Raw genomic sequence first — 26,736 nt, 5'->3', positions numbered from 1 at the left:
CACATTTCGTTATTACTTGATAAATAATATTCAATTATGTACTAATTAGACTTAAAATATTCATCTCGTGCTAATCAGTTAGATTGTGTAATTAGTTATTTTTTCAACTGCATTTAATGCTCCATACATATGTCGAAAAATTTGATGTGACGGGTACTATAGAAAAATTTTTAGGAACTAAACTTTGGCAGGTACCACTGTTACAGAACGCTGGAGGCTGGACAGGGCGAGACAGCAAAGTGAAAGGCCGAGCTGGATAGCTGGTCGCCTCTCCAGCTCTGATTGCATCCCCTTGCAGAAGAAGAACGTGCTGGGAAAGAAAAAGGAAGGCTGCTGGGACATGCTGATAATGATCACCACGAAAGGAGTACGAGCGAAGCGTATGAAAAAAAAAGTTCTCGGCATTTCAAGATTGAAAGGATCGGATTTGCCCATGGTTGGAAATAGCCCGCTATAGTCTCGCTATAGCCTGCTAATAGCTTTTTAGAAGATCTACCGCTACACTATACAACATTTGTCCGCTATATCCGCTAAAGGAGGTTTTATGAGATTTAGCCATGCTAAATGTCCGCTAAATAGGTTTTTGTGAGACTTAGCAGCGCTAAATGTCAATTGGGTACTGTTGGATAGTTAAGAGACGTGTTAGACTTAAATTTTAGGTGTTAGACCAACGATACTTATAATTTATATGAGATTATTTATTATTTTATCATTCCACTAAATGATTTAGCTTTCGCTATTGTAACACCCCAGGTGTTAATTACCTGTAGTTAAGGTTAATCATGTGTTTGTTATCGTCATTAACACTAATCGTGCATGCATAAAATATTTTTTTGATTAAATTTTGTTAGTACTTTAACACATGAAATGATGCCTAGTTTTCAATCCAACAAAACATGCTTTAAAAAAATATAATATAACTTTTAAATTCTTGCTTAAATAAACTTTTGCCTAAAAACAAAGTTGTAGAGTTTGGAGTGGTGAAAAACTTTCGTGTTATTGGTTTTTCAAGTTTCAGCACAAAATTTGAAGAAAACTTTTAATTTTGTTGTGTATAGGACATTAATGCTTTGGCGTTAAAATTTCAAATTTTAAAAAATGATTTAATTTTCAAATGAAGTTTTGTCTGAAACAAAAGTTGGAGAACTCAAAATTTTGAACAACTTTGGTATTCAAAATTTTTGGAGCACAGTTCAAATTTTCGGAGAAAAATTCGAGTCAATTCGAGTCAATCTCATTCAAACCTTGTGAATGTGCTCCCCTGTTCGATGTACGCCGCCCATACCGCGACCGGCGCGACACCGCCGGCGACTCCACGCGTCGGGCATCCCGGTGAACCTCGCCATCCGTGTGCGCCGCCTTATCCGTTCCCATCGCCATCCCTATCCATTTCCCTCTCCCCCTTCGTCCTCGTCAAGCCGCGCACCGAGCTCGAGCACGAGCAGAGCTCGTCGCCGTTCGCTGCTCCGGCCAAACCTCGCCGCCCCGCCGCCGTTCCTCGCGCCCTAGGCCGCCTCGTTTCGCCCCGCACCTGCTCCACTCCTCCTAGAGCCGGGCTGAGCCCCTGCTCGCGCGCCATCAGCGCCGCCGCCCCCTGCTCGCCATGGAGCTCCACCCTCCGCCCTCTCCCTGACCAAGCCGACCCACCCACGGGCTCCCCCACGCGCCGGTGATGCTCCCAGGCCCGAGCCCGCCCCGAATCGGCTGCCGGAGCGCCGCCTCCGCCGACGCAGACCGCCGCCGGGCGCTGGCCGCCGCGGACAGGCCACCTCCGGGCACCTCCTCGCGCTCCAAACCCCTCTACAGGTTCGCCCCGACCTCCTCTTCTTTTCCCCCCTCTTTCCCCTCGCCGCCGGTGAGCATCGTCGCCGGAAATCGAGCTCCCGTGCGCTCCTCCGTTCCAAATCGCGACAAGGGACCTCGGGCAACAATTGACACAAGTCCAGGGGCCTATCTACACACACCAAGACTCAGTTGAAAAGTGTCGCGCTGGACCTTTTTGAAATTTTTGGCTGAAAATTTGAAAAATCATAGTAAATCAGAGTAAAATCAAAAAAATGCAAACTAAAATTTGTTGGACTCCTTGTTTTAATATCACAACTTTCCTTACAGGTTGATCTTCAATTACTGAATAGTTTTTGCTCTATTTTAAATGTTAGTTTAAGTGGTTGCAAGTTTTTGAAAATGCATAGTAAATAGTAGAAAAAGGTTAAAAATATAAAACCAGTTGGGTTAGTTTTTTTTTGGCATGTAGAATTTAGGAAAAATATTTAACCTGCGGTTTTTTAATGTTTTCATGATGTTTTGATTTAATCATGAATAATGCTTGTTTTACCTTGTTTATTTAATATCTGCAGTTTTGGAAGTCGAAAAATTATGAAATTTAGGCAGTCGCTTACTATTTACATGTTTAGTTCACTGTAAAAATTTCAGAACTAGAAGCTATGTGCATGTTTGTAAATCTATTTTTGTTAAGTTTGTCTTGTTGAGGCAAAAATAAATACTTTATGTTATCAATAAATGTTGGTTAATTGTTTTTGCACTTATTCTTAGTAGCTTATCATGCTGGTAAAATTTGGTTACCAGTTTATGATTGTAAGTTAAGTTTTTACTTTTTGTTTCGTTCCTAGTGTTAGTTTTCCCTGTATGTTGTCACTAGGAAATGCTTTGTTGCGTGTTAACTCATTTGAGTTCATATGTGGTTTGCTTTATATTGCTTGATTCAGTTTACATTTCAGGTGGTTGCGTTTAGAATCAGATTATGGGTTACTTTTATATCGCTTGGTTCTATGTGCTTTTTAGTTGAATAGAAATCCCTAGTTATTTCTATCTTGCTTATGTTGGCTGGTTAAGCTAAATGAAAATCTTAGTGTGTTCTTTTGCTCATACTTACTTGCTAGTTAATGAAGTTCTAGTTTAACCTTTCTTGCTTTACGATGTGTCTTATCTTTTCCAAAATAAGTTTATGTAATGCTTTTTGGAAGCGAAACACTTTATTTATATCGTCTGCTAGTTGTGTACCATGCTTGCTGTACTTGCTATCTCTTCGGTAGACTTGTGTGATGTTTAATTAACCTTCACTTCTTTAGATGCTCATGCCCATGCAATAGCGACCTTGTGCTTATCTTGCTTGCCATTTTCGATGCATTGTCCATGCATTCAGACATCCGCATTGTTGCATCTCATTTAGGTACGCTAGATGTGTGACACGTGGAACTGAAGGGTGATGTTGGAGTCGATCCAGAAGATGGTGTACTGATGAACCAACCCAGAAGATGGAATGAATGACTGAAGTGCAAGCTAGGACCGGAGATGCTATCAAGCCGGTGCAAGCTAACTAACTGACTTTGTGTCAAACCTCAGGCAAGCCCCGGAGCATAACCCCTAATTTGAGTATTCAATGTTTATTTAATTATTTGTGCATTTACGTTTTTAAGAGTTGTATGGAATTCTAGTATGCATGTTTCTCCTTAGGTACCTATGAGTCTATACTAGTATACATGTGTCGTTAGTATTGCCATGCTTAACTAGGATCCGGTAGAAGTCGAGTGATTGCTGTCACTCGCGAGCTATAGGTTTTGTTACTTATGGAAAAGTGGCTTGAGAATGAATCTGTGAGGAAAGAAAAATGGAAACCGGGCGGAGAGGAATTGGATTACGGATATGGAATGTTTGGAAAGTGGACCTCCGCCTGTGTCGATTGAGGACCGTACCGTTGTTGGCCCTGATGACCGAGGATTGAACAGTACTAACCACATACCGAAAGTAGGAGGTAGTCGAAACCGGTAAACTGTGTACCACTTTACGACGATACTCTGAATTCCGTCCTGCTACGCTGGGCGTGGGAAGATGGCGGGTGTTGGATTGGATGTCGCTTCCGGGTTCTCCGGGAGTTCGCCGTGAGGGGCCCTTCACCTGAGTTTTAGCAGGCGTGGTTCAGATGTCGTGGTAATGATGGAAACAGCTGACGCGTGTGGCCCGGCGTGGTTTGCATGTGTCGTGTGAGTTAGGTCCACCTTGCAAGGTTAAATCGGATCGATTCGCCGTGACTCGCGGATATGAGAGCCTTGGTCACTGCGTCACATCGTAGTAAAGAAGTGGAATAAGAATTGAAAGACGAGGATGGAATATATGTTTATGATACTCTTGGATAATATAATGTGATGTACCATATTTGCTCTAGATGTTTATGCAAACCTAGTTGATATTTGTACATTAAACTTGAGCTAAAATATTGAAAGCAAGGATCTACCATTAGTCGCTTTCCAGCAAAAATAAACTCCAGAGCCAAAAGCTTGCATGTCTAGATAGTGGGCTAAGTATACCCATGTCGGGTAAGCCTTGCTGAGTATTAGTATACTCAGAGTTTGTTGTCACCCTGTTTTCAGGTAACTACTGCTGGCTGGAGCTAACCAGGATTCACATCGGTGTGTTCGATGTGACGTCCTCACGTCATCGTAGTAATCGTTGTTTTTCTAAACTAAACTTCTATTTAATTTCCGCTGCATTTTGAACTCTGATATTTTACGTAAATTTGTTTGTAAAACTCCGCATTGTAAATTAAATTTGAGAACTTTTATCTGCTTGTAATCATCTGTGCTCGTCTTCGTGCGAGACTTCCAGTGTTTTCGATATTAAACCCAACAGACTGCCGGATTACACCGTTTTAAGTGCGTGTTTACTTGATTAACGCTTAAGATGATAGTTAGTGCACTTAAGCCGGTTTAATTTGGGCGGTTCTGTCACAGCTATAGCCCGCTATAGCTTCGCTATAGCTATTCTATAGTTTTTAGAGAAGGTTACGGCTAAACTTTATAGCCCGCTATTTCCAACCTTGGATTTGCCACCAACTAAATTTTAGAAATTCAGTCCGTTCAATCAATCTGGGGCCGAGTTATCGGCCACCGGACCAAATTTCAACAGTTCTGATCGACCTCCATTTGATTTCTTCTTCTTCGTTGCCTCCATTCCTACTCCGGCGAGCCATAACGTCCATTCTTGCGTCCCACTCCCACCTCTCACCTCAACTTTTTTTTTAATTTATCTCATCTCAACTGTCAGTGCCATCGTTGAAGGAGTGTCTAACGCTAGGTTATCATTGTATTTACCGAGAGTTAGGTTTGCACCTAAGTTTAACAAGCAACGACCACCATTTCTGGCTAGTAGGAGTGTCTTTTTCTTATCACTGAACGTGAGAGGTTAGGACACATCACATCAGGAGGGGCTAGGCTAACGCTAACAATGGCCGCCGCGTCCGATCAACACGCCGGCGACCGGCACGAGACGCCGCCGCTGGTGTTCGACGAGGTCCGGTGGGTGGTCCAGATCCGGCGCTCCCTCCAGGATGACGGCGCCGGCGGCGGCGGCGACGACGACGACAACGGCATCCCGGTGTCCGTGTTCAACGTCCCCAAGCAGCTGCGGGTGCACAAGCCCGAGGCCTACACGCCTCAGTTCATCGCGCTCGGGCCCTACCACCACTGGCGCCCCGAGCTGTACGAGATGGAGCGCTACAAGCTCGCCGCGGCGCGCCGCGCGCAGCGCCGGCTCTGCGCGGGGCTCAAGCTCGAGGGCCTCGTCCAGCAGTTCGTCCAGCTGGAGCGCCGGGTCCGCGCCCACTACCACCGCTACCTCGACTTCAGCGGCGAGACGCTGGCGTGGACGATGGTCGTCGACGGCGCGTTCCTGCTCGAGTTCCTGCAGATCTACGACGCCGCTGCCGCGGCCGACGACGACGAGGGGGGCGGCGGCAGGGCGCTGCGGCGGCTGCCGTCGAGGATGGCGCACCTCGTCGACTTCGCCGGGAGGAAGTCGGCGCACAACCTCATCCTCCGCGACATGCTCATGCTCGAGAACCAGGTCCCGCTCTTCCTCCTCCGCCGGATCCTCGAGCCGCAGTGCGCGTCCGCCGACGAGGCCGCCGGGCTGCTCGCGCGGATGGTCACCGGGCTCATGAAGGAGCTCTGCCCGTTCAAGATGATGGCCAGCTTCCCGGCGGTCGTCGACGTCGGCAAGCACGCGCACCTGCTCGAGGTGCTGTACCACATACTCCTGCCGGAGCCGGCCGATGACTCCACGGCGGAGGCCGACGCCAACGGCAACTTCCACGACGACGGCTACGACATTGAGGAGCAGGCCGCGGACGGCGGCGGCGCGGCGGAGCAGCGGAAGCCGGCGGCGTGCGGCGGCTGCGAATACGTGAAGCAGCTGTTCCTCGCCGTGTGGGGCATCGTGTCGGGGCTCAACAGCACGGCCGGCCCCGTGCGCTACGTGACGAAGCCGATCGAGTTCGCCATCAAGGCGCCGTGGAAGATGCTCGCCGTGGTGCCGGGAGTGGGGTCCTTCATGTCCGCAGGCGACGGGAGCACCACCAACCCCCGCGACCCGAGCTCCTCCGCGGGGTACCTGACCCGGCCGCCGCTGATCGAGGAGATCATGATCCCCTCGGTGTCGGAGCTGGCCAACGCCGGCGTCCAGTTCGTCCCGACCGCCGGCGGCCTGTCTACCGTCGCCTTCGACGCCAAGGCGGCGAACTTCAGCCTCCCCGTGGTGACCCTGGACTCCAACACGGAGGTGGTGCTCCGGAACCTTGTCGCCTACGAGGCGGCGGCGGCGTCGGGCCCGCTGGCGCTGGCGCGGTACACGGAGCTGATGAACGGCATCATCGACACCGACGAGGACGTGGCCGTGCTGCGGCGGCGCGGGGTGGTGCTGAACCGGATGAAGAGCGACGGCGAGGTCGCCAGGCTGTGGAACGGGATGACGCGGTCGGTGCGGCTGACCAAGGTGGCGGCCATGGACAGGGCCGTCGAGGAGGCCAACCGCTACTACAACTCGCGGTGGCGCGTGAGGGCGAAGCGGTTCATGCGCAAGTACGTGTTCAGCTCGTGGCAGGTGCTCACCTTCCTCGCCGCCGTCATGATGCTGCTGCTCACCACGCTCCAGGCCTTCTGCTCCGTCTACACCTGCTCGCGGTGGTTCGGCGCCGTCACCGTCGCCAAGGCGGGGTGATCGCCATCGTCGCCGTCGCGTTGGACTCGCCGGGAGCCTTTCTGGATCGGGACACGCGCGACATGATTTGCATGGGGTTTGGTATGGGTCAACGACGAGGTAATTCAGTTTTTTTTGGGTAGTGTGGGCTGGCAATTCGTTGTTGTTAAAGATGTACATAGTAATTGGTTGTGAATTGTGATGAGGTTGATTTTCACTCTATTGGCTTTACATTTGAATTTGTGGTGATTTTGCAAAGCTGAATGGTATATATGTTATGAATAACATCGTTTAACTTTTTTCCGCATAATACGTAAAGAGTGTCTAATCAAACAACCGGCTTAATTTAATCAAATTGACTTAGACTTGAGGGGATGTAAGGAAATTTAGATGCTGTGATTAAAGGTATTATACTGATCGAAGCCAGCGTGAAGCATGCTATGAGTTTCTAAATATCCTCTGCCATCAAAGTTCAACGCTTCAAAATGTCCCGTACCGGCCGGTAGATACAGAGAAGTCACAAAGCACCTAATGGTACAAGAACAAATCAGCGTCGCCCAGCCTGTTTAGTTTCGAGAAAAAAAATCTACAGTATCTGTCACATCGAATTTTTAAACACATACATGTAGCACTAAATGTAGTTGAAAAAATAACTAATGACATAGTCTAACTGATTAGCACGAGACAAATCTTTTAAACCTAATTAGTTCATAATTGGATATTAATTGTCAAATAACAACAAAAATACTACAGTGTTAAAATCTAAAAAATTTCGCGAACTAAACAATGAAGGTTTACCTGTAGCTGCGATTGGTTGGAAATTTGATGCTTCGCCAGCTAACAGTCATCATGATGACATGGACATCTGGTGATGATCGTGGAAAAGTGTCAGCAAAGCTACCACCCTGTGGCCCACAGGAAGTAAACATAATTTCGGCATGCTCCACATTGCATATATGTTAGAGGCGAGATGAGGCTCTCCGCACTCGTCACTCTCTAAATTCACTCTCTAAAAAGAATATTCCATCCTGGTAATCGAGATTCTCTACTCTACGTTCAGTTTCTCCGCGCTCGTTCACTCTCTATATCTCACTCTCTATATCCTAGTCATCTACATTTTCTACTCAAATCTATTCCACCCACCTCTTCTACTATCCCTGACGAGTGGGACCCACCCAACCTTATCTCCCACCCATCCACTCCCTCTCCCCATGTCTCTCTCCTCCCCTGCTTCTCCTCCGCGGCGAGTGGGCGGCGCCGGCCTTCCCCGGCGGCCCTCCCCGCGCCCGTGGCTGGCAGAGCTCGGAGGGCCCCCTGCTGCTCACCCGCCGGCGGCCCTCCTCCCTCCCTCGCCACGGCCCCCCGCGGCGGAGGAGCGCGCGGCCACTGCAGGGCGAGGCCGCGGCCATGGCGGCCTCCAGGGCTCCCGGAGCGGCGGCGAGCTCCGCGAAGGCGGCGGGGCAGCAACGGGGGGAACGGGGCGCCCGACGGCCGCGGCGGCGTGGCCAGCAGGCCGGCGAAGGGGGCAGTCCACGCCGCAGCCTCCCCTTCTGCTCCCTCAACTCGCGTGCTGGACGCGGCTCGCTCGGGCGGGCGAGGCAGGGCGGCGGCCTCCCTCCCTCCCTCTCCCTCCCTGGCGAGCTCCCCCACGGTGGCGCGCGCCCTCCCTCCCGCGCGGGGCCATGGCGCCCACCTCGCCGCGACTCCTCCTCGCGGCCGAGCTGCAGTGGCCCTCGAGCTCGCCTGCTTGGACGGCACGGCTCGAGCTCGGCGGCCCGGCTCAAGCTCGGCGGCCCGGATTCGGCGCCGGGGAGCTCCGCGCAGGGCGGCGGCCGAGCTCGCCGCGGCCGGGCCTTCCCTCTCCTCCCCTGCCCCGCACTCTCTCCGCCCTCGTCACCTTCTCTCCTTCCTCTGCGGCGCCTCCCCCCTTCCATGCGGGGCCATGGCGGCTCGGGGCGGGACGGCGCGAGCTCGAACAGGGGCGGCGGCGGTGGAGGCCCGCGGCGGGGCGACCTTCGCGCGGCCCGGCGTGCGGACCGAGCTCGCGCGGCTCGGCGAGCAGGGGCGGCCGCGGTGGTGCGGCGAGCGGGGCGGACGCAGCGAGGCCGCGGGACGGTGTGGGACCCGCGCCACGGTGGCGGCGTAGCGCGCGGCCGCTATCTGCGCTGGGTTTGGAGAGCGGAGTCTCGCCCGCAACCATAGAGAGCGAGGTAGCGCGCCCCGCTGCAGCGTTTTTCTCTCTAAATCGGCTCTGTAAGCTGCGTTGCGTATCGCTTACAGAGCCCAGTGCGGGCAGCCTGATGCTCTCACTAGATGGTCCACTCTGTAAGTTGAAACGATCAACAGATTGTTTGATTACTACTTTCCAAAACATATTGAAAAATATAGGCAGAATAGCCATATTCGTCCCTCAACTATCGGCGAAGACTCAATTTCGGCCCTAAACTATCAAAGTGGTATTTTAGTCATCAAATTTTTTTTAGGATCAATCTCATCCTTCATCCTACGTGGCATGCCCCGTTGTAACACCACATCATCTCCTGTGCGTCCTGAGAAGCGTGGCGTGTTGGAGCTACTCTGCTGCTGCTTTGATTTTGATAGGTAGTGGGCAGCAGATATTGTTCGTGCTTCGGATCCAAGGATTGGGGGCTCGCGGTCTTCTTGGAGTGGTACTTGCGGTGGGAAGGCATAGGAGTGGTGGCGCTGGTGTGCTCTGTGATTTTTTAAGACATGGAGAGAGGATATTTGTCCACGAGTGTAAGAAGAAGCTCATCTATATTAGGAGTTGAGCGATGCTGGTGGCCGTGTTCATCACACTGTTGCTGGCCATAATCATAATTACTACTACTCTGCACGGCCACCAGCAGATAGTGTGGTGGTGGCAGAGCTGATGTGGCGCGACATCAAGGCATGCCGCATTGAAATTAGGATGAAGCTGAGCCTAAAAGAAATTTTGAGAACCAAAACGGGCATTTTGATAGTTCAGGGACTACACAGACCTTTGACCATTAGTTGAAGGATGCAATTGGCTACTTTGCCAAAAATTTATACCATGTAATCAGGTACATTGTTCACAACTGTCTACAAAAGAATGCAACTCTCGCTTATAAAGAAGTCCAACAATTTTAAGTTTGACTATTAAATTTTTAAAATATATTACAAACATTTACGCCTTTAAATAGATTTAGTAAGAAAATATATTCCTTGGTTAATCTAGTGATACTTATTTTGTACCATAAATATTAGTATTATTTTGTTTAAATCTAGTCAAATTCGAAGTTTTTTACTCCTGAAAAAATGAGAGTTGCATTTTTTTTTTGTGGACGGAGGGAGTAGATATATGAAAATATCTTAAAAACACTAAAAAATAGAAAACTTTAAAGAGTTTGGAAATCAAGCCGAATTTCCCCCACAAAACCCCGTCTCTTACTGATTCTTGGGCCCATACCGTCTCGCGCGCCAGCCCACGTTTTATTAGGGCTTCCAATGTGGCGAAGGCCCAGCGCTTTCTTTAGCCCATAACATACGTGGCAAAGGCCCAACAAATCTTATACAGCCCATGGCATCTTTTTATTTATAACGGCCCACAGAATCTTTGTTGGCGCTGCAATCCGATTCGCATTGCACAGTAAATTTGATTCTTCTAAAACTCCAACAGACTGATCTTCTTCTTTCCCCTTTCTCACTATATAGGAAAATTCTTTTTCTTAATTTCAACCTATATAGAAGAAGTGCTCTAGCAAATTGATTTTCCCTCCTTTCTATATGGAAAGGGAGATGTGATGTCTTCCCTTTCTATTGGGCATTGGAGAGAAATTATTAGGGATTGAGAAAAAATAAAAGGGAAAGAGAGATAAAAAATCAATCTGCTGGAGTATGTTTTTCAACATCAATCCCCTATATTGAGAAAAATGGAAATGAGAAAGAGAAAAATCAATCTGTTGGAGTTGCTCTAAAAGTTTCTAATCTATCCAAATCCCCTAAAAAATCTGATCTGTTCAGTTAATTTGTTACTTGATTCTTCAATAGCCGACGCGAGTTGAGCATGAGCATGACCACGCGGATGCCGCCGGGTAAAAGATCCCGGCCATGGGCGGACCTCCCGACGGAGCTGGTGGACGCCGTGGTGGCCCGCCTCGACGTCCTCAGCGCGGCGCGGCTCGCCGCCGTCCGCGCGCCGTGGGCCCGGACGGTCGCCGCCGCGAAGCCCTCCCTGCCCTTCGGGACGAGTTCCACGACAGCGACGACGAGTACAACGACTACAACTTCGACACGCTCGACCTGTGCGCCGCGGACGGCGGCGGGGCCGCGCCACCGCCGCCGCCGCCGCCGCCCGCCGTGATCGAAGCCTTCCGCGACCGGTTCTGGGTCGGCGGCAGGGGCGCCTGGCTCGCCGCGGTCGACGAGGACTGCAACGCGCAGCTCGTCAACCTCTACACCGGCGGCCGGGTCGACCTGCCGGCCGTGTCCACCATCCCCGGCGTCGAGCCCGCCGGCTACCACTGCAAGGTCCGTCACCACGCGACGCCGCACTGCTCGTACACGTACACGTTCCGCAAGATCGTGGTGCGCGACACGCCGCCGGCGGCGTCGGGCGCCGGAGATTACCTGGCGGTTGCGATCGTCACGAGCCTGATCCTGGCCGTCGCGCGGGGCGGCCACCGGAGCTGGACGGCGCTGAAGAACCACCGCGACCTCATGGCCGGCTACGACGACGCCATCGTGCACGGCGGCAGGGGCTTCGCCGTCGACGTCACGGGCTGCGCCGTCGACGTCACGGGCTGCGCCGTCGACGTCACGGGCTGCGCCGTCGACGTCACGGGCAGGGTCTTCGCCTGGGACCTGCCGCGCGCCGCCGGCTCGCGCCCGGACCCGGAGCGCTTGCCGGCGGCGCCGGGGCCACGTCCTACGGCGAGTCGGTGTACCAGTGGAACCTGGCGGAATCGGCGGACGGCCGCCGCCTCGTCCTCGCCTGCACGCACGGCAGGTACGCCTGGCACGAGAAGCGCGGCCGCGACGGCTCCACCAAAACCGTGCACCGGTTCCACGGCGACGGCGTCCGCCTGCACGAGCTCGACGTCGACGACGATGCTGCCGGCGGTGACGGGCGGCGGCGCTGGCGCCCAGTCACCAGCCTCGGCGGCCGCGCACTGTTCCTCGGCGCCAACTGGCCGCTCTGGGCGGCCGTGACCGTGAGCCGCGGGCCGCCGGGGCAGGTTGCTCGACCCAACTGCGTTTATGTCGCGCCGGCCGTGCTGTTCGGGTACCAGGACGAGGACTTCGACGTGGTCGTGCACGATTTGGATGACGGGAGCTGCCGGCAGATCAAGGTGTCGGATCGGGACGAGGACGAGGATGGCTTTGTCATACCGATCTGGTTTACGCCGACGCTACAGATGTGGAGTCGGCGAGCGAGTTGATTTGTGCTTCGGAATGAAATGGTTTGGCAGAAGGTATGCAGGATGCTTTGAGCAAATGGTTACAATAAAGTGTCTACCTGGAGCAGTTAATCTCGATTCTTGTCACGTTTTGGGCCCAAAGTTAACTGCCTGCAATGCAAGCTCATATGCGACTAAGCCCAACTAAGAGCATCTCCAAGGGACCATCTAAAAAATAGTAACTAGCTAAAATCCTGGCTACCTATTGTATAAAACAAAATAGCTAGCAAAAACGTCATGAAATCCAATAGGTTCTTGAAACAGCCTCTCCAAACCAGCAACCTCTCCAAACCAACACAGACAGGTCGACTCCACGCACAGGCCGCCAGTTTGACCAGTCGATTCCTCGTCGGCGGCGAGGTTCTGGCGAGAGAGAAGAACCCGACGAGCATCCTTGAGGCGAGGGGAACCCATTTCTCATCTAAATTCAGCGGATGGGCGACCGGAGGCAGCGTGCGGTGGCGGACGGCGACGAAGGTGGCGGACGGCGACGAAGGCGACGGAGGCGACGCGACTAGAAGCTTCGAGGCGGCAATTGGGCGGCTGGGCCGGTAGGGAGAGTGGAGGAGGTCGTGGGGGCGGCGATGAATCGGGCCGAGGCAAGCTGCAGCGGCGGGGGCCGTCGGCGGCGAGCTCGGCTCAAACAGTGGTCGGCAGAAGGGCATGGTAGCGAGGGCGGGAGGGCGCGAGACCGGCCGGACAAGTGAGCAGGATGGCAGGAGGGTGTGGGAGATGCGGATGGAGAGTCGCAAGCCAGCGGCAAAATTGCCTAGCTGGGAGGACGCGATGGCAAGCGAGATGGAAAGACGAGGGATAGCGGCTCTGTTGGATGACAATTGACGATCTTCTCTTTTTTTTAACGATTCAAAAGGTTTAACGATTCTGTTGGAGATGCTCTAACTTTGGTGCTGGGCTATAGAGGGGCGGTTGAAGGTCGCCTCGCAGTGGGGCCGATCGAGATGTGGCAGTGGTAGGGGCACCGCTTGCCAAGCAGTAGGGGAGGTCGTCGGCTGGTAGTGGGGCTGATCGAGATGGTGGTAGGGGTGCCGCTTGCCAGGCGATAGAAATGGCAGTCGGACGGGGATGGTGGTCGGAGCATGGAGCTTGGGCAAGATTGGCGGCAGCGGCTGCGGAGGGTGGAGGCATTGGAGTGGTGCTGAAACTTCAGGGAGATGGGGTGGCTAGTGTGCGGCATCCTTCTTCCACTTTTGTGACACGCTCCTCACAGTTACTACTGCGGTTGCGTCTGGGAATGATGGCAGTGAGATTGAACGCCACCTAGAGTCCTCTACACCCTCTGATGACTTTTTCTTCTTCAAAATAATAGTATTTTAATAAAAAATTGCAGAAATAAATATCGAAAAGTAAAAATTGCAAATCTAGTATAGAGGACATATCAGCCACTGAAGGGCCGACAACCCATATGTCACCCAACTGGCCCGTTGGAGCGGGCTATCGACACTAAATAGCCGCCGACAGGGCTTGTCGGCTACTTGACGGCCGACTGGTCCCACGGCGGGCCCATCGGCGCCGACTGGTCCCACGGCGGGCCCATCGGCGCCGACTGAATTTCGGTTGCCTGCCGCAGCTTTCGTTTTTTTTTGTGATGTTGGCTATCAGATGGCCAACATTTTTTCTGTGATGCTGGCCAATAGGTCATGTTGGCTTTTCAACAGCCGATGGGTTCTTTTGTGTGACGTTGGTTGCAAAATTTAATAATGGGCTGCTGAATATTTTTTAATAGAATTTATTGTAGTTGTTATGGATCTCTAGACATATTATTTTAAATTTAACCATGCATGCTTGCTTTTAGCTCTTGTATCAAAATTATAGATAATTTTAGTATACGGTTCCAGCTTCCATTGTTTATAAAATTTTAAGTAGTTGCCGAGTTTAAAACTATATTATATATTAGTTGTTGTTACGAGACGAAAGAGTATGCAATCTAGTGGTTATAATAGCCTCGGTAACATCTTAGGTTCTGGTTCGATTCCATGTGGGTCTTCAAAGATTCAAAGATGCTGATAGGAGTTGAGTTTCCGTCCGTGCGTTGTGAGTGTCTGAGTTATACCGTGTAATCGCAAAAAATAGTTGTTACGAGAACTAACTTGTAACAAGATTGATACAAACATTTGATCCTGAATGAGCTTCAATGAAAATTTTATTTTCGGCTATCGAACGGCCGATAGGACTCCTATCTGCTACCCACAGGCTGACATGCTACTACTTCTAAAAAATCAGCATTTATTTTTCTGCAATTTTCTATAAAACAATATTATATAATTTTTTTCCCTTTAATGATGCAAATAGAGGAAATTTTGAGTATAGCCTATCAAAAAGATGTTACAAGCTAGTTTTTATGGATTCTTTTTTACCTTTGTGTTGTGACAGAAACTGTACCCTAGGTTTATAAGGGAGCACTATATCGCGCCAACTATGAGCTGTTGACAGACAACTCTTGCGCACAACAACATTTTTTTTCTGGTTATGTGGATGCTTATTTCTATTGCACACATGATTATTCTAAATTGGAAGGCTCTATATAAAAGAATAAAAACATTGAGAAAAAAGATGAAGTGGAAGAACCATGTCGCACTAGTGTAGTAGCAAGGGAGGACGTAGGCGTCGCATGTAAGTAGACCGGGAGGGGGCATATGGCCCCTTATTGCACCATCTACATAATTATATACATGTGCAATTATAAAGTAAATTAATTAAGTAGGCACCACAATGATCCCTCTACTTAGATGGTTGGATAAAAGTGGTCGCCCCGCATCAAGGGCAAATGCCTTGTGATATGAATTTTGTTTGTGCCGACACTGCAAGGGGCCAAGACGAGAGCTTTCCAGCCCACACCCCGTCTCATTGTGGCCCTGCCTACTGCAGCGGCCCGGCCCAGCGAATCTGCCGCGACCAAAGCACACCAATCCCTAGTCCCTGCCCTGAGATCTCGGCCGCCTGCCCCGTCTCCACACCTGGATCGCAATCGATCCGCTTCCCCTTTTTTGCACCCACTTTCCTCGCATTTCCTTTCTTCCCACCTCCGCGCGTTCCCCGCGCGCACGGCCCCAAACCGGCCACCCCCACTGGTCAAGCTCAAGCCACAAGCCAAGCCAGCCAGCCCACTGCCCACCCTCCCCGGCGCGGCACCCGCTGCCGGCCGGCCGGCCGGCCGTACTGCCCAAACCCCTGATAAAATCCCGGACCAGCCAGCCCGCGATCCCGAGGAGGAGGAGGACGACCGAGCAAACCCCACGCCCACGCCCACGCCCCCTCCCCACTCGGCTCCACTTCCGCCTCGGCGAGCGAGATGCGGGGCGGCGCGGCGGCGGTGAAGGCGGGGAGCCGGCCGCCGTGGCTGGGGCTGGGCGCGGCGGTGTGGCTGCAGGTGGCGGGCGGCGGCAGCTCCACATTCGCGCTCTACTCGCACGCGCTCAAGGTCGCGCTCGGCGCCGACCAGCGCCGCCTCGCGCTGCTCGGGGTCGCCTGCGACGTCGGCGAGAACCTGGGCCTGCTCCCCGGGGTGCTCTGCAACCGCCTCCACCCGGCGCTGCTGCTCCTCGTCGGCGCGGGGGCGTGCCTGCTCGGGTACGGCGCCGCCTGGCTCCTCGTCTCCGGCGTCGCGCCCGCGCTGCCGTACTGGCTGGTGAGCCCGCCGTCTCTCTCCCCCTCGGCCTTCTTCCTCGATCAACTAATTCTAGGATCGATTTGTTGATATCCCTCTTTGTTTTACTTCAAAATTGTTACGACTCCATACGCATTAGTAGTATTTGTGGTAATTTTGTATTCTAGGTCGTGGTGCCGTCTAGCTTAGAGGAAAAGTCAGACTCATAGTTTGCGCCAAACTGTTGCTTTCATGCTTTTCCGCTGTGCAAGGTGCCAAGGTAGGTCTTCTGGTGTAAAATTTGGAGTAGGAATTGTTCTCTGGAATAAACAAATGTCTCTTTCTGAGATTCCATAAACAACTGGAAACACCGAAAGCAGACACTAGAACAGTTTTGATTGCCCTTCAGTAAATAAAAACCATCATTGGATTTAGCTTACCAGCAATGTGCGCGTATTTATGACTTTTACGCAACAGATCTTGATGGTGATAGGTGCTGGTGCTCTGTGATTAGCTTTACTTTTTTTTGTTCCTTCTCAAAAGTAGGTTACCCGTACTTTCCTATCTTTCATTTGGGGGCATAATGTAATTTGAATAATGGATTTCTTCCAGATATGGTTTGCATTAACTCTTTCTGCGAACGGTGGTGCATGGTTGGGGACTGCTGTTCTCGTGACCAACATGCGGAACTTCCCACTCAGCAGAGGTGCTGTTGCTGGGATTCTTAAAGGTTACTCTGGTTTAAGTGCTGCTGTCTACACTGAAATATACACTGGAGTGCTTGGTGATTCACCCACCAAACTTTTGCTCTTTCTCACTCTGGGAATTCCTGCTATATGCCTTCTGACAATGTACTTCGTTCGTCCTTGTGCACCCTCTCTGGTAGAGACCAACGCAGAGCAAGTCCATTTTATGTTTGTGCAAATGGCGAGTGTTGTTCTTGGGATTTATCTGGTTGGGGCTACGATATTGGATCATGTGGTGACTCTCAATGAGATTATAAACTATTCTCTGCTTGCCATTATGGTTCTTCTCATTTTTGCTCCCCTGGCAATACCATTGAAGATGACATTATTCCCAAGGAGCAAAAATCCAGCAACTGATAATGATCAGAAAGAATCACTTTTGCCTTCTTCCTCTGAATCAAACCTTAATTTTGAGGATGAAGATTCTTTTGATATCGACATTCTTTTAGCTGAGGGTGAAGGGGCTATAAAGCCAGAGAGAAGGAGACCAAGAAGAGGAGAAGATTTCAGGTTTCGTGAAGCTATTCTGAAGGCAGATTTCTGGCTTCTCTTTGCAATATATTTTGTTGGGGTTGGATCTGGAATCACTGTGCTCAATAATCTAGCACAAATAGGAATCGCAGCAGGTGCTGTCGACACAACCATCTCACTATCCGTCTTCAGCTTCTGCAATTTTTTTGGACGCTTGGGAGGTGGTGCTGTTTCTGAGTATCTTGTCAGGTAACAAGATATCCTTTTTTTACTCTGCTACATTTATTCTTTGAAATGCTTGATTTCATATGATGGACATTTCATGGCTTCAATAGCTCTGTCAATTCCGCAATTTCTTTAGCTTCCACTGCAAAGGTTTCTTTATCATATTCATATCTATTGTCTTCTGTTTTAGTTTTTTATCTTAATTATTAGGAGACTACATTGGAGTCTCAAGTTTTGAATTTCTGTTCTGAGGAAATATTCCAAAGCAGCCTTATGCTTGTTTTATGTCTTCTTGAACTGCATGTGCTTTCTCTCCAAAACTCGCACATGCTCCCCCATGTCGCTCATGTTATGTTATGTAGCAGCTTGTGAATAGGGAACAAGAAAGACTAACGAATAGAGAGCAGGAAAGTGTAACAAGTAAGCAACATTGCCATTTCTGAAGTGAAACAGTAGTGAAAATCCTGAACCCCATATGCAGACATATGGTTAACAGCTTATACATTTGATCAAACTTATGGCCAGTGCTTCCTTAGTTTACTTACAACCTTTTTTCACAGGGCAAGGACACTTCCACGGAGTTTACTGATTGTATGCACCCAAGTAGTAATGATAATCACATACCTGCTCTTCGCTCTGGGTCACCATGCCACACTTCATGTCTCCGTCGCCTTACTCGGCATATGCTATGGTGTCCAATTCTCCGTGATAATCTCAACCTCATCGGAGCTGTTTGGACTGAAGCACTTTGGAAAGATATACAACTTCATTGCGCTGGCAAATCCAGTTGGTGCGTTCCTGTTCAACACCCTTGCAGGGTATGTCTATGATCTCGAAGTGGAGAGACAGAAAGCTGGAGTGGTAGACACAGATATCGCGTGCCATGGCCCTAATTGCTTCAGACTCACATTTTATGTCTTCTCTGGCGCGGCTTGCTTGGGCACATTGCTGAGCACGGTTCTTACAGTGAGGGTCCGGCCAGTGTACCAGATGCTCTACGCAGGTGGATCCTTTAGCCAGCCGAGGAACTCTGGACATTGATCAAAGGTGATACGAGCTGTAGTGTTTTCTGCATCTCCGCTAAATCCAGTATTCAGTTCTGAACAGCTTCATTATTCATTAATGATCTATTGTAATTCTTGAGCACGCACCCTATATTTGCGCTGTCTTGTAATTTTGGGTCTAGTTTGGTGTAAGATGAGGAAGGAGAGATGGTTCTGTGCAGCTTCTTGTACGAGACGCTCGTGCTGCTGTTCCAGGTTAACGTGCTGAGGCAAGAATTCTAGGGTGTACAATAATTGGAACTCCTCCTTGTGTAGAATAATATGATGGAATTGATCTCCACCAGTTGGCCGTTGGGCCAACTGGTCCCTTGACCTCACGCCCTGATCGGGGGCCCAGCCCAAGACGAGGCTGGTGGGCCCCGTCGCACAACGCAATAAATAGTAGGTGGGGGTCAAGGCTCAAGACACGAGGTTCACTGGAGCCGCCACACCTCACTGAGAAACCCTAACCGATCAAGGGAGCGTTGCCAGCGACGGGATGCTCCACTGCCGCCACCACTGCACCACGACGCCGGTGCCTCTGCACAAGGACGTCGCCGTCCACGACCTCTTCTCCAACTCTGGCGCCACCTCGTCAACCTCTACGGCGGCGCCACGGATCGTGGCAAAGAGGGGTTTCACCCACAAAAGTGAGTTTCTCCAGTTCGATCTACATCCTAGTCGATCCTGATAATCTAACAATGGCATCAGAGCCGATCTATCGAGTAGATCGATTTGGAAAGGATTCGTTTGCGAATCGACAGAAACAGAGACAGAACAAGATGCAACTCGATCTCGAATCGAAGTTGAAAGCTGAAAGCAATCACTAACCCTAACAAAGAAAGAGCAGAGGGCACGCACCTGCTGCTGCTCCACCGCCAGCCGTGGTGCGCGGAAAGAAAATCCAGAGCGTCGGCTCGCCGGGGTGACATCGCCTCCGCGTTGGGGGGAAGAAGACCCGAGCCGCTGCTCCACATGCGGACTTGGGCACCGATGCAAGCCCGCTCGACGGTGGCGCGCCCGCACTCGAGCGAGCGCGCGAGCCGGCGAGGGGATCTGCACCAGCGCCGCCGCCTCCTCCGGTGAGCCGAATCGGCCACCACTGCTCCGAGTGACGCGGCAGAAAGGGGGGTGGACGGAAAGAGAAGGGAAGGCGCCAGGCTCTTGTGCACGACCACGGCACAGCCATGCCGGTGGCCGGATTTGGCGGCGTGCCGACGAGAGAGCCGCCGGCTGCGGTGCCGCCGATCGGGTCCGAGAAAGACGGGGAGGAGGAAGAGAAATGACTAGGGTTTTGGACGGTGTGGTCGGGCCGCCACATTTTGATCCAGCGAAAAGAGTGGAGAGCCGTCCGATCGTAATCAACGGTTCAGATCTCGTCCAAAGGAGCTGACCGGGCGCTGCCGGGCTGACTGGGCCGCGCGCGCGTGTAGAACGGGCCGCGATGCACTGCCCTAGCCGAGCCGAGTGGGCGCAGCGTCTGCTGGGCCACAGAAGGGAGCTTTTGGCCCGCGCGAGGAAGTGTTGTGACGGGCCGTGGGCCGCATTCGCGGCCGGGCCGTCTCCACTGTGACGAATTTCAATGTTTTTTTTCTATTTTTCAGAAATATTTTCTATAGAATTTTGAATGAATTACTTTATAATTTGATCCCTATTCAATTTTGCACCAACGTGTTTATTGTTTAGAGATAAAAGTTCACATTATTGCTTCTGAAAATAGAAATTCCTTCATGTTTCCGCTGCAAAGTTTATATTGTTGCTCTTTAATTTAATTAGAATCAACGGGACAATTAAATTTTAAGAGCATGATTAAAGAGCTTACTTTGAGTAAGTTTTGTACAGTTCTCTCAATTCAATTTTGAACCAACGAGATAAATTGTCTAGAGAGAAAATGAGTACAAAGTACTGTATCTATAAAGAAAAAAGGTTTTCTGCTTCTACAGTGATGTTATCTTTCAATTAGATCGGAACCAACGATCGGAACCAACGAGAAGATTTAATTGGAAGAATAGTTTTAAAAGCTTAAATGAGTTTTTCCCTGTGGGTAAAAGATAGAAAAGCTTCTGCGGTTTAAAGTCAAAGTAAAGTTTTGGCATTTTATGCCATTTGAAGTCTCAAAGTTGAGCATTACTGGAATCACAAAGATATTTCTCATGGAAGAGAAATTTAAAGTTAATTATGGTATTATTATTTTCTGACCAACGTTGATGATAATAATATTTTTTTTTCATCAATCATACCTTGAAGTTTAAGGTCCCTAGTATATGTTGCATCAAAGTGACCATTTCAGAGAATAGCTAAAGAACTGCTCTCAAACTAGAGAAATGTATTTTCTAGTTTGCGCTGCAATAAAATTGATTATCCTCTAATTAAATTCGAACCAACGGGAGAATTTAATTTTGAGGGGCAGATATATGGTTTTAAAGTTATTGGATTTCCATACGTTAATTTCGTTTCTGCCCAACGGTGATATGGAATTAATGTAAAATATTATTCTATTTCTGCCCAACGGTGATATAGAATAGAACTTAAAGTTTTACTTGTTGTTTTTTCAGACAAAGATTTGTATGTAGTTCTTCTTGAAGGGACAAAAGAAAATGAACTGAGTACTTGCGACTCATAAAGAAGGAAGGTCATCACAAGAGAGAATATTCTCTTTAAAGAATATCTTGAAAAGAAAAATACTTATGGATATTGATCCAAAGAAAAGAAGATAGAGCAAATGTCTCTTATGTACTCTCCATCAAGTAGAATTCATTTTGAATTCGTTCAAAGTTGTGATAAGTCATACATTTTTAATTTGACCAACGTCGGATTAAGCATGTTTGTCATGGAATATTCAGATTTATTTCTGAATTTGATATGAACCGATCCTGACATTTTTGTCTGGAAAAAGTATGAAATAATACCCGCATGACGGGGTAAAGTTGGCATAATACTAATCCTGCATGGTGGGAGAAAGTTGTGATGACCCATGTACTGGTTTATCCCACACTGGGAGAAAAGTTTGGAGTAGCCTTGCTATTCTAGAATTGATCCGGCACTTCTATTGTGTCACAGTGATTAAGCACTCAACGAGTTTAAAGAAGAATAGAAAGTTACATACGAACCTCAAGATGAGAAATATATGCGAGCGTGACTTGCTAAAGTACTGGTAGCAAAGGACTCTGTTGAGTTCGTGAAGTGAAATGAGGAAAAAGTACTACTATATCGAATAAAGGACTCTAATGAGTTCTCAAAGTAAAATGAGTTAAAGGTACTCCCATACGAAGTAATAAATTACTTGAGTCTGCATGTCGTAATCATGTGGATGAAGTAAGTAATAAAAGGTTTCCTCATTCACGAAAGTTGTGAATAATTTTCGAAATTGTGGCAGAAAAGTTCAAGCCACATTTCGAGGGGGAGAAATATGAGACAGTTTAGAAAGATACTCCCCTGTAATATGCATTAAAAGCAAGAGATGATCTATTAAAGAATGAATGTGACCGTCAGGGGGAGTACAACGGTCACTATGCCAATACCCCTATGTAAAGAAACAGCTAAATTCCAGCATTCATACTGGACGACCCTCAAAGATAGTAAGATTGTGCTTACAGAGCACATATGAAGTTTTTAATAGATGGAACCCAAACAAAGAGATTTATTGATACACCATTTTTATAAAAGATGGCGAAATCTGGGGGAGCACAGTATGTAGATATCTAAGACTTGAAGAGAAGTAGGAATGGTGTTCACTTCGATGATTCAAGTACAATAAGTTTCTCATATGTGCTGATGTTGTATACAACACATGTTATTAGCTCTTAAAGAAAATGAATAAAATAAAGAATGATCTTGTTATACAGGATCTCATTAGTCCATTGCCATTTGGCAAAAAGGAGCAACATCATTCCTATACAAAGTAAAGAAAATCAAATGGAGGTCGATTCCACCTCATTTGAGGAAGTCACGAGAATACCATGGGTTAAGTCCATGGAAAATGATGTGATTCCTGAAAGAGCCATCACAGTAGGTTATAATGGACCTACAAAATGCAATGTGACTCCAGAAGGAATGTTGAAAGATATAAAAGCAAAATTTGTGACAAAAGTTTTAGTCAAAGAGAAGAAAGAACATACGTGATACCATAATAGTAAATTCATTTATGGATTAAAGAAAGCCACGAGATGGTGGCATCTAAAGTTTAAATGAAATAGTATCAAATTTTGGGTTTTCCAAAGATTGAGGAGGACAATAGCTTTTAAGGAAAAAGTTAAAGAATAGGGAATCTAATTTCCACGCCTTGATGAAGATAACATACTACTTTTTAGTGGTGGTGTTAATATATTGTTATAGATAAAGAATTACTGTCCTCAATTTTTGATCTCAGTGATGGGTTTTTATTCTACAAATTGAAACTCATCAAGATAAAAAGGAAGGGGTATTTTGGTTACAACAAAGGCATACTTGGAAAAGATTCTAAAGAAATGAAGTATGCATATGAATAAACCTACGCCTGTTCCTATCGTCAAGGGTAATAATTTTGGGAACCTTAGTGTTCCAGGAACCAATGTGAAATGGAAATAGTTCCAAATGCTTCAGCTGCTGAAAGCATTATAAGCGCGCAAGAAAAGAATTTACCCTGACATTTTTTGTGTATCCGGGTTATTTTGGCAAAAGTTCAATCCAGATATAGATCACTGGAATGAAATTGAGAATATCGGTCTCATGCTGAGAAAGAAATAACTAGTGCTCTCAAAGGGTTGTGAGTACAAAAGTAGAGCTTGTGAAATATATAGCGAAATCCACAATTGTCGCTAATTTTCACACTTGGAGTTTTTGTGTGGAAAATCTCCAAAATAAAACAATTAACATCAATGTGATGCAAAGACATTGTATAGCATGATACGAGGCCGAGGGACAGGCAAAATGGTTAAGGGAACATGTACCCGGAATTTGATAATGGTTGACAACAGCGATAACCATTTAAGTAGTTTGCTCCTATGACAACGAGTCAAGTGTGGTGCCAAACACATTGACACAAAGTTATACGTTGTAAAGGAGAAAGTCCGGAATTATGTTGAAATGCATTGAGTAAAAGAATAACAGACATGTGTTTGTGGATCCACTTATTAAAGGCTTGCCGCCCAGTGTGTACAGAAAACACACAGTCGACATGGGTTTATGGTATAGCCTATACTTTCCGGACAATAAAGGGCCCCAAAGTTAAAGTATCTATTTCAGAACAGAGATATGTATTGTAGCCGTTGAGTCTATCGGCAACCGACCGTGATGATGAAACTGCTCTATGCATTAATTTGTGATGAAATATGAAAAGAAGTAAAAGATGTAAAGATGAAAGTATAAGAGGAGATCAAGGGGGAGAATGATGGAATTGATCTCCACCAGTTGGCCGTTGGGCCAACTGGTCCCTTGACCTCACGCCCTGATCGGGGGCCCAGCCCAAGACGAGGCTGGTGGGCCCCGTCGCACAACGCAATAAATAGTAGGTGGGGGCCAAGGCTCAAGACACGAGGTTCACTGGAGCCGCCACACCTCACTGAGAAACCCTAACCGATCAAGGGAGCGTTGCCAGCGACGGGATGCTCCACTGCCGCCACCACTGCACCATGACGCCGGTGCCTCTGCACAAGGACGTCGCCGTCCACGACCTCTTCTCTAACTCCGGCGCCACCTCGTCAACCTCTACGGCGGCGCCACAGATCGTGGCAAAGAGGGGTTTCACCCACAAAAGTGAGTTTCTCCAGTTCGATCTACATCCTAGTCGATCCTGATAATCTAACATAATAAAGCTTATATATGACATGTTTATGCGACATCTTGGCGTATTTCATGGTTTCGAGGACACACTTCATCTTTTTTAGGTTTTTTTTTTGAAAATATAGAAGAATGCGCGTCCCAGGTCTCGATCAAACCATGTGGAGGATTTGCTCATCTCATTGCCTAGATTTAGGGCAGTGGTTGGCGTGGGCAACATGCCAACATCAGCACTGAAATTTTTGAACTGGAAGTAGTTCAGATCTGACCAGGGTTGGCCAGCAGCCAGCTGAACTTCCCTGAAGACGACAGATCTATACACATGTATTCCGGACGCCGTGTCCCCAGTTTGAACTTTGAACCTCTTTGAGTGGACCGGCTGTCAGTACAGCCTACAGCGTCACACTGCCTCATCAGATCCGATCCGAAACCCCCGGCTCGTTTTGGCGCCACCCTTGTTTTGTTTGGGTTTCAAGCATGGCCTGAATGGCCACCATTCCGTCCCGTTGTCACGGCTCTACAGGCACAGCTGCACGCCTGCACTGACGACGACTGACGGATAGCCCCTTAAAATACTTTGCAGCAGGAACAAAAATACAAGATCCTGCAGGCACTCGCGAGTCGCGACCAGCACCATCAACGAACGGCGCAAGGAACACAATGCTACAGCGCCCGTGCGTGCGAGAACATGGATCGATTCCCAGATGAAAATTTTACAGGCATGGATTTTTTCTTAGTCTTCTTCTTTTTCACACTGATATTTACACGGTTGCAACACACAGAGCAGAGCAGCTGGTTGGTAGTAAACTAGTGAGCGCTGTCACTGGCCAGTGGCCACCGTGCACCGGAGAGTTGGTGCCTCGTCGCCGTCGCTCGCTGCACGTACACGGCAGGACGGCGGCAGGTAGGCACCGGCCGGCCGGCAGGCAGCAGCTGCGCGGCGCACTTGGCTAGCGTGGGTGGCCCCGGCTAAGTGGGCTTGAGATCCTGGAACATGGACTCCCACCGCATCTCCTCGCCGCCGTCCATCTCCTCCTCCCCGTCGCCGTCGGACTCCTCCCCGCCGTGCCCGTGGCCGGGATCGGGCGGCGCGGGCAGCGCCTTGACCGTCGCCGCGCAGCTGCTGGTGAGCACGACGGGGCTGCTCACCTGCGCCAGCACCATCGGCAGCGGCAGCGGCGGCTTCCCGACCCCGCCGCGCGCCGCCGCCGCCACGGGCGACGCGACAATCGCGCCCCAGCCCCAGCCACCGCAGTGCCGCGGCGTGGCGAGGGCGTGGACGGCGGCGGCCCGGTCCTAGCGGCCGCGGGACGCGACGGCGGAGGCGCGGAGGCGGCCGAGCGCGGACCGCGCGGAGCGGCGCACGGCCGCGGCGAGCAGCCGGGTGGCGCGCCACGGGAGGGCGGCGCCGGAGGAGGAGGAGGATTCCCGCCTGGCGAGCTTGAGGATCTCGATGCGGTGCTTGGCGACGGCGACGCCCATGGAGGCGAGCACCTCGTGGTCGAGGTGGCGCACGTCGCCGGCGCCGAGCTCGTTGCGCGCGAAGAGGAGCGCGTACTCGAGCGCCACGTCCGGGTGCAGCCCCGCCCGGCACAGCCACGCGTACCAGTCCATCGTCCCCTCGGCTCGGCGCGGCGGCGCGCGGCGAGCCCGGGCGGCCGGCAATAAGGAAGGCAAGGCCGCGGCGGCACGCGGGCGGGCGCGCGATCCGGTGTGGCGGCGTCACGTGGGCCGGCGGGCGGAGTTAAACACAGGCGGGCGAGGTTGCTGGTGACTCAGATTGGTGGGCCGCCCACCCACGGAAGAGCACACCCACCCGTTTCGCGGGGATCAGATCAGACGGCGGCGGCTGCGTCGGGGCGGATCCGCCGGCGCGTGATGCGCTCGCAGGTCGGGTCGGGCCACCGTCAGCGAATCCGGGAGACAGCGAAAGGCCCGAACCGGCGGCGAGTCGTTAGGCCCGGCGCGCAGGAGCCCAGCAGCAGTCAGCACGGGCGCGAAGCGAGGCCTTGGGCCGGTCTCTTCTGCCTCGTTCCCAGCCCAACGCAGTATAAGCTTAAGTAGACGATTTTAGGAATTCAAAAACTGAGCCTACCTCGGGTAAGATTTCTTGTGGTAGAACATACCCACTAGAATTTGTGCCCTTCACTCGGCACTGGTGCTCGTATTATCTGGTTTTAGAAATTCAGGAGGTCAAGTAAATGATTTTGTAGTTTAAGGGTTATCTGGAGCGCCACGGATATACATCGCTCAAGCTACAATTCTTACACCCATCGCCTCAAGAAAACTATTATACGTATGTGATCTAATTCGGCCCAATATCATATTCTAATCAGCTATCACAGCCCAATATGGAAATTATGTGCGCTACGCTATCCGCTGCATGCTGCATGGGCCAGGCTATCGCTGGTCTGTCGAGGCCGAAATCACCATGACGAAGTGAAAGGTAAGGATGCGCCTCT

General features: G+C 50.0%; 4 protein-coding genes across 4 annotated transcripts; 3 read left to right on the top strand and 1 right to left on the bottom strand.

Annotated features, from left to right (window-relative positions):
- Positions 1–4,887: 4,887 nt before the first annotated feature.
- LOC120702799 (putative UPF0481 protein At3g02645) lies at positions 4,888–7,275 on the top strand. The gene has a single exon (XM_039986746.1). It carries the CDS (start codon positions 5,242–5,244, stop codon positions 7,009–7,011), a length of 1,770 nt encoding a protein of 589 aa, XP_039842680.1. The 5' UTR covers positions 4,888–5,241; the 3' UTR covers positions 7,012–7,275.
- A 1,657-nt stretch (positions 7,276–8,932) lies between these two features.
- On the top strand, positions 8,933–12,446 carry LOC120701819 (translation initiation factor IF-2-like). The gene is made up of 3 exons (XM_039985635.1): positions 8,933–9,105; positions 11,020–11,219; positions 11,413–12,446. Exons 1-3 carry the CDS (start codon positions 8,933–8,935, stop codon positions 12,408–12,410), a joined length of 1,371 nt encoding a protein of 456 aa, XP_039841569.1. The 3' UTR covers positions 12,411–12,446.
- A 3,049-nt stretch (positions 12,447–15,495) lies between these two features.
- Positions 15,496–24,335, top strand: LOC120702798 (protein NUCLEAR FUSION DEFECTIVE 4-like). The gene is made up of 4 exons (XM_039986745.1): positions 15,496–16,074; positions 16,645–17,498; positions 18,035–18,794; positions 24,301–24,335. The coding sequence occupies exons 1-3, from the start codon at positions 15,739–15,741 to the stop codon at positions 18,513–18,515; spliced, it is 1,671 nt and encodes a 556-aa protein (XP_039842679.1). The 5' UTR covers positions 15,496–15,738; the 3' UTR covers positions 18,516–18,794; positions 24,301–24,335.
- Positions 24,336–24,953: 618 nt separating this feature from the next.
- LOC120701818 lies at positions 24,954–26,061 on the bottom strand. Its single transcript, XM_039985634.1, has 2 exons — positions 25,601–26,061; positions 24,954–25,570 (listed from the first exon to the last, which is right to left on the bottom strand). Exons 1-2 carry the CDS (start codon positions 25,886–25,888, stop codon positions 25,244–25,246), a joined length of 615 nt encoding a protein of 204 aa, XP_039841568.1. The 5' UTR covers positions 25,889–26,061; the 3' UTR covers positions 24,954–25,243.
- Positions 26,062–26,736: the final 675 nt, after the last annotated feature.

Source organism: Panicum virgatum, chromosome 4K, assembly GCF_016808335.1.
Source record: "Panicum virgatum strain AP13 chromosome 4K, P.virgatum_v5, whole genome shotgun sequence".
In the NCBI taxonomy this organism is placed as follows: Eukaryota; Viridiplantae; Streptophyta; class Magnoliopsida; order Poales; family Poaceae; genus Panicum; species Panicum virgatum.
This window is presented reverse-complemented; position numbering and strand designations above follow the sequence as displayed.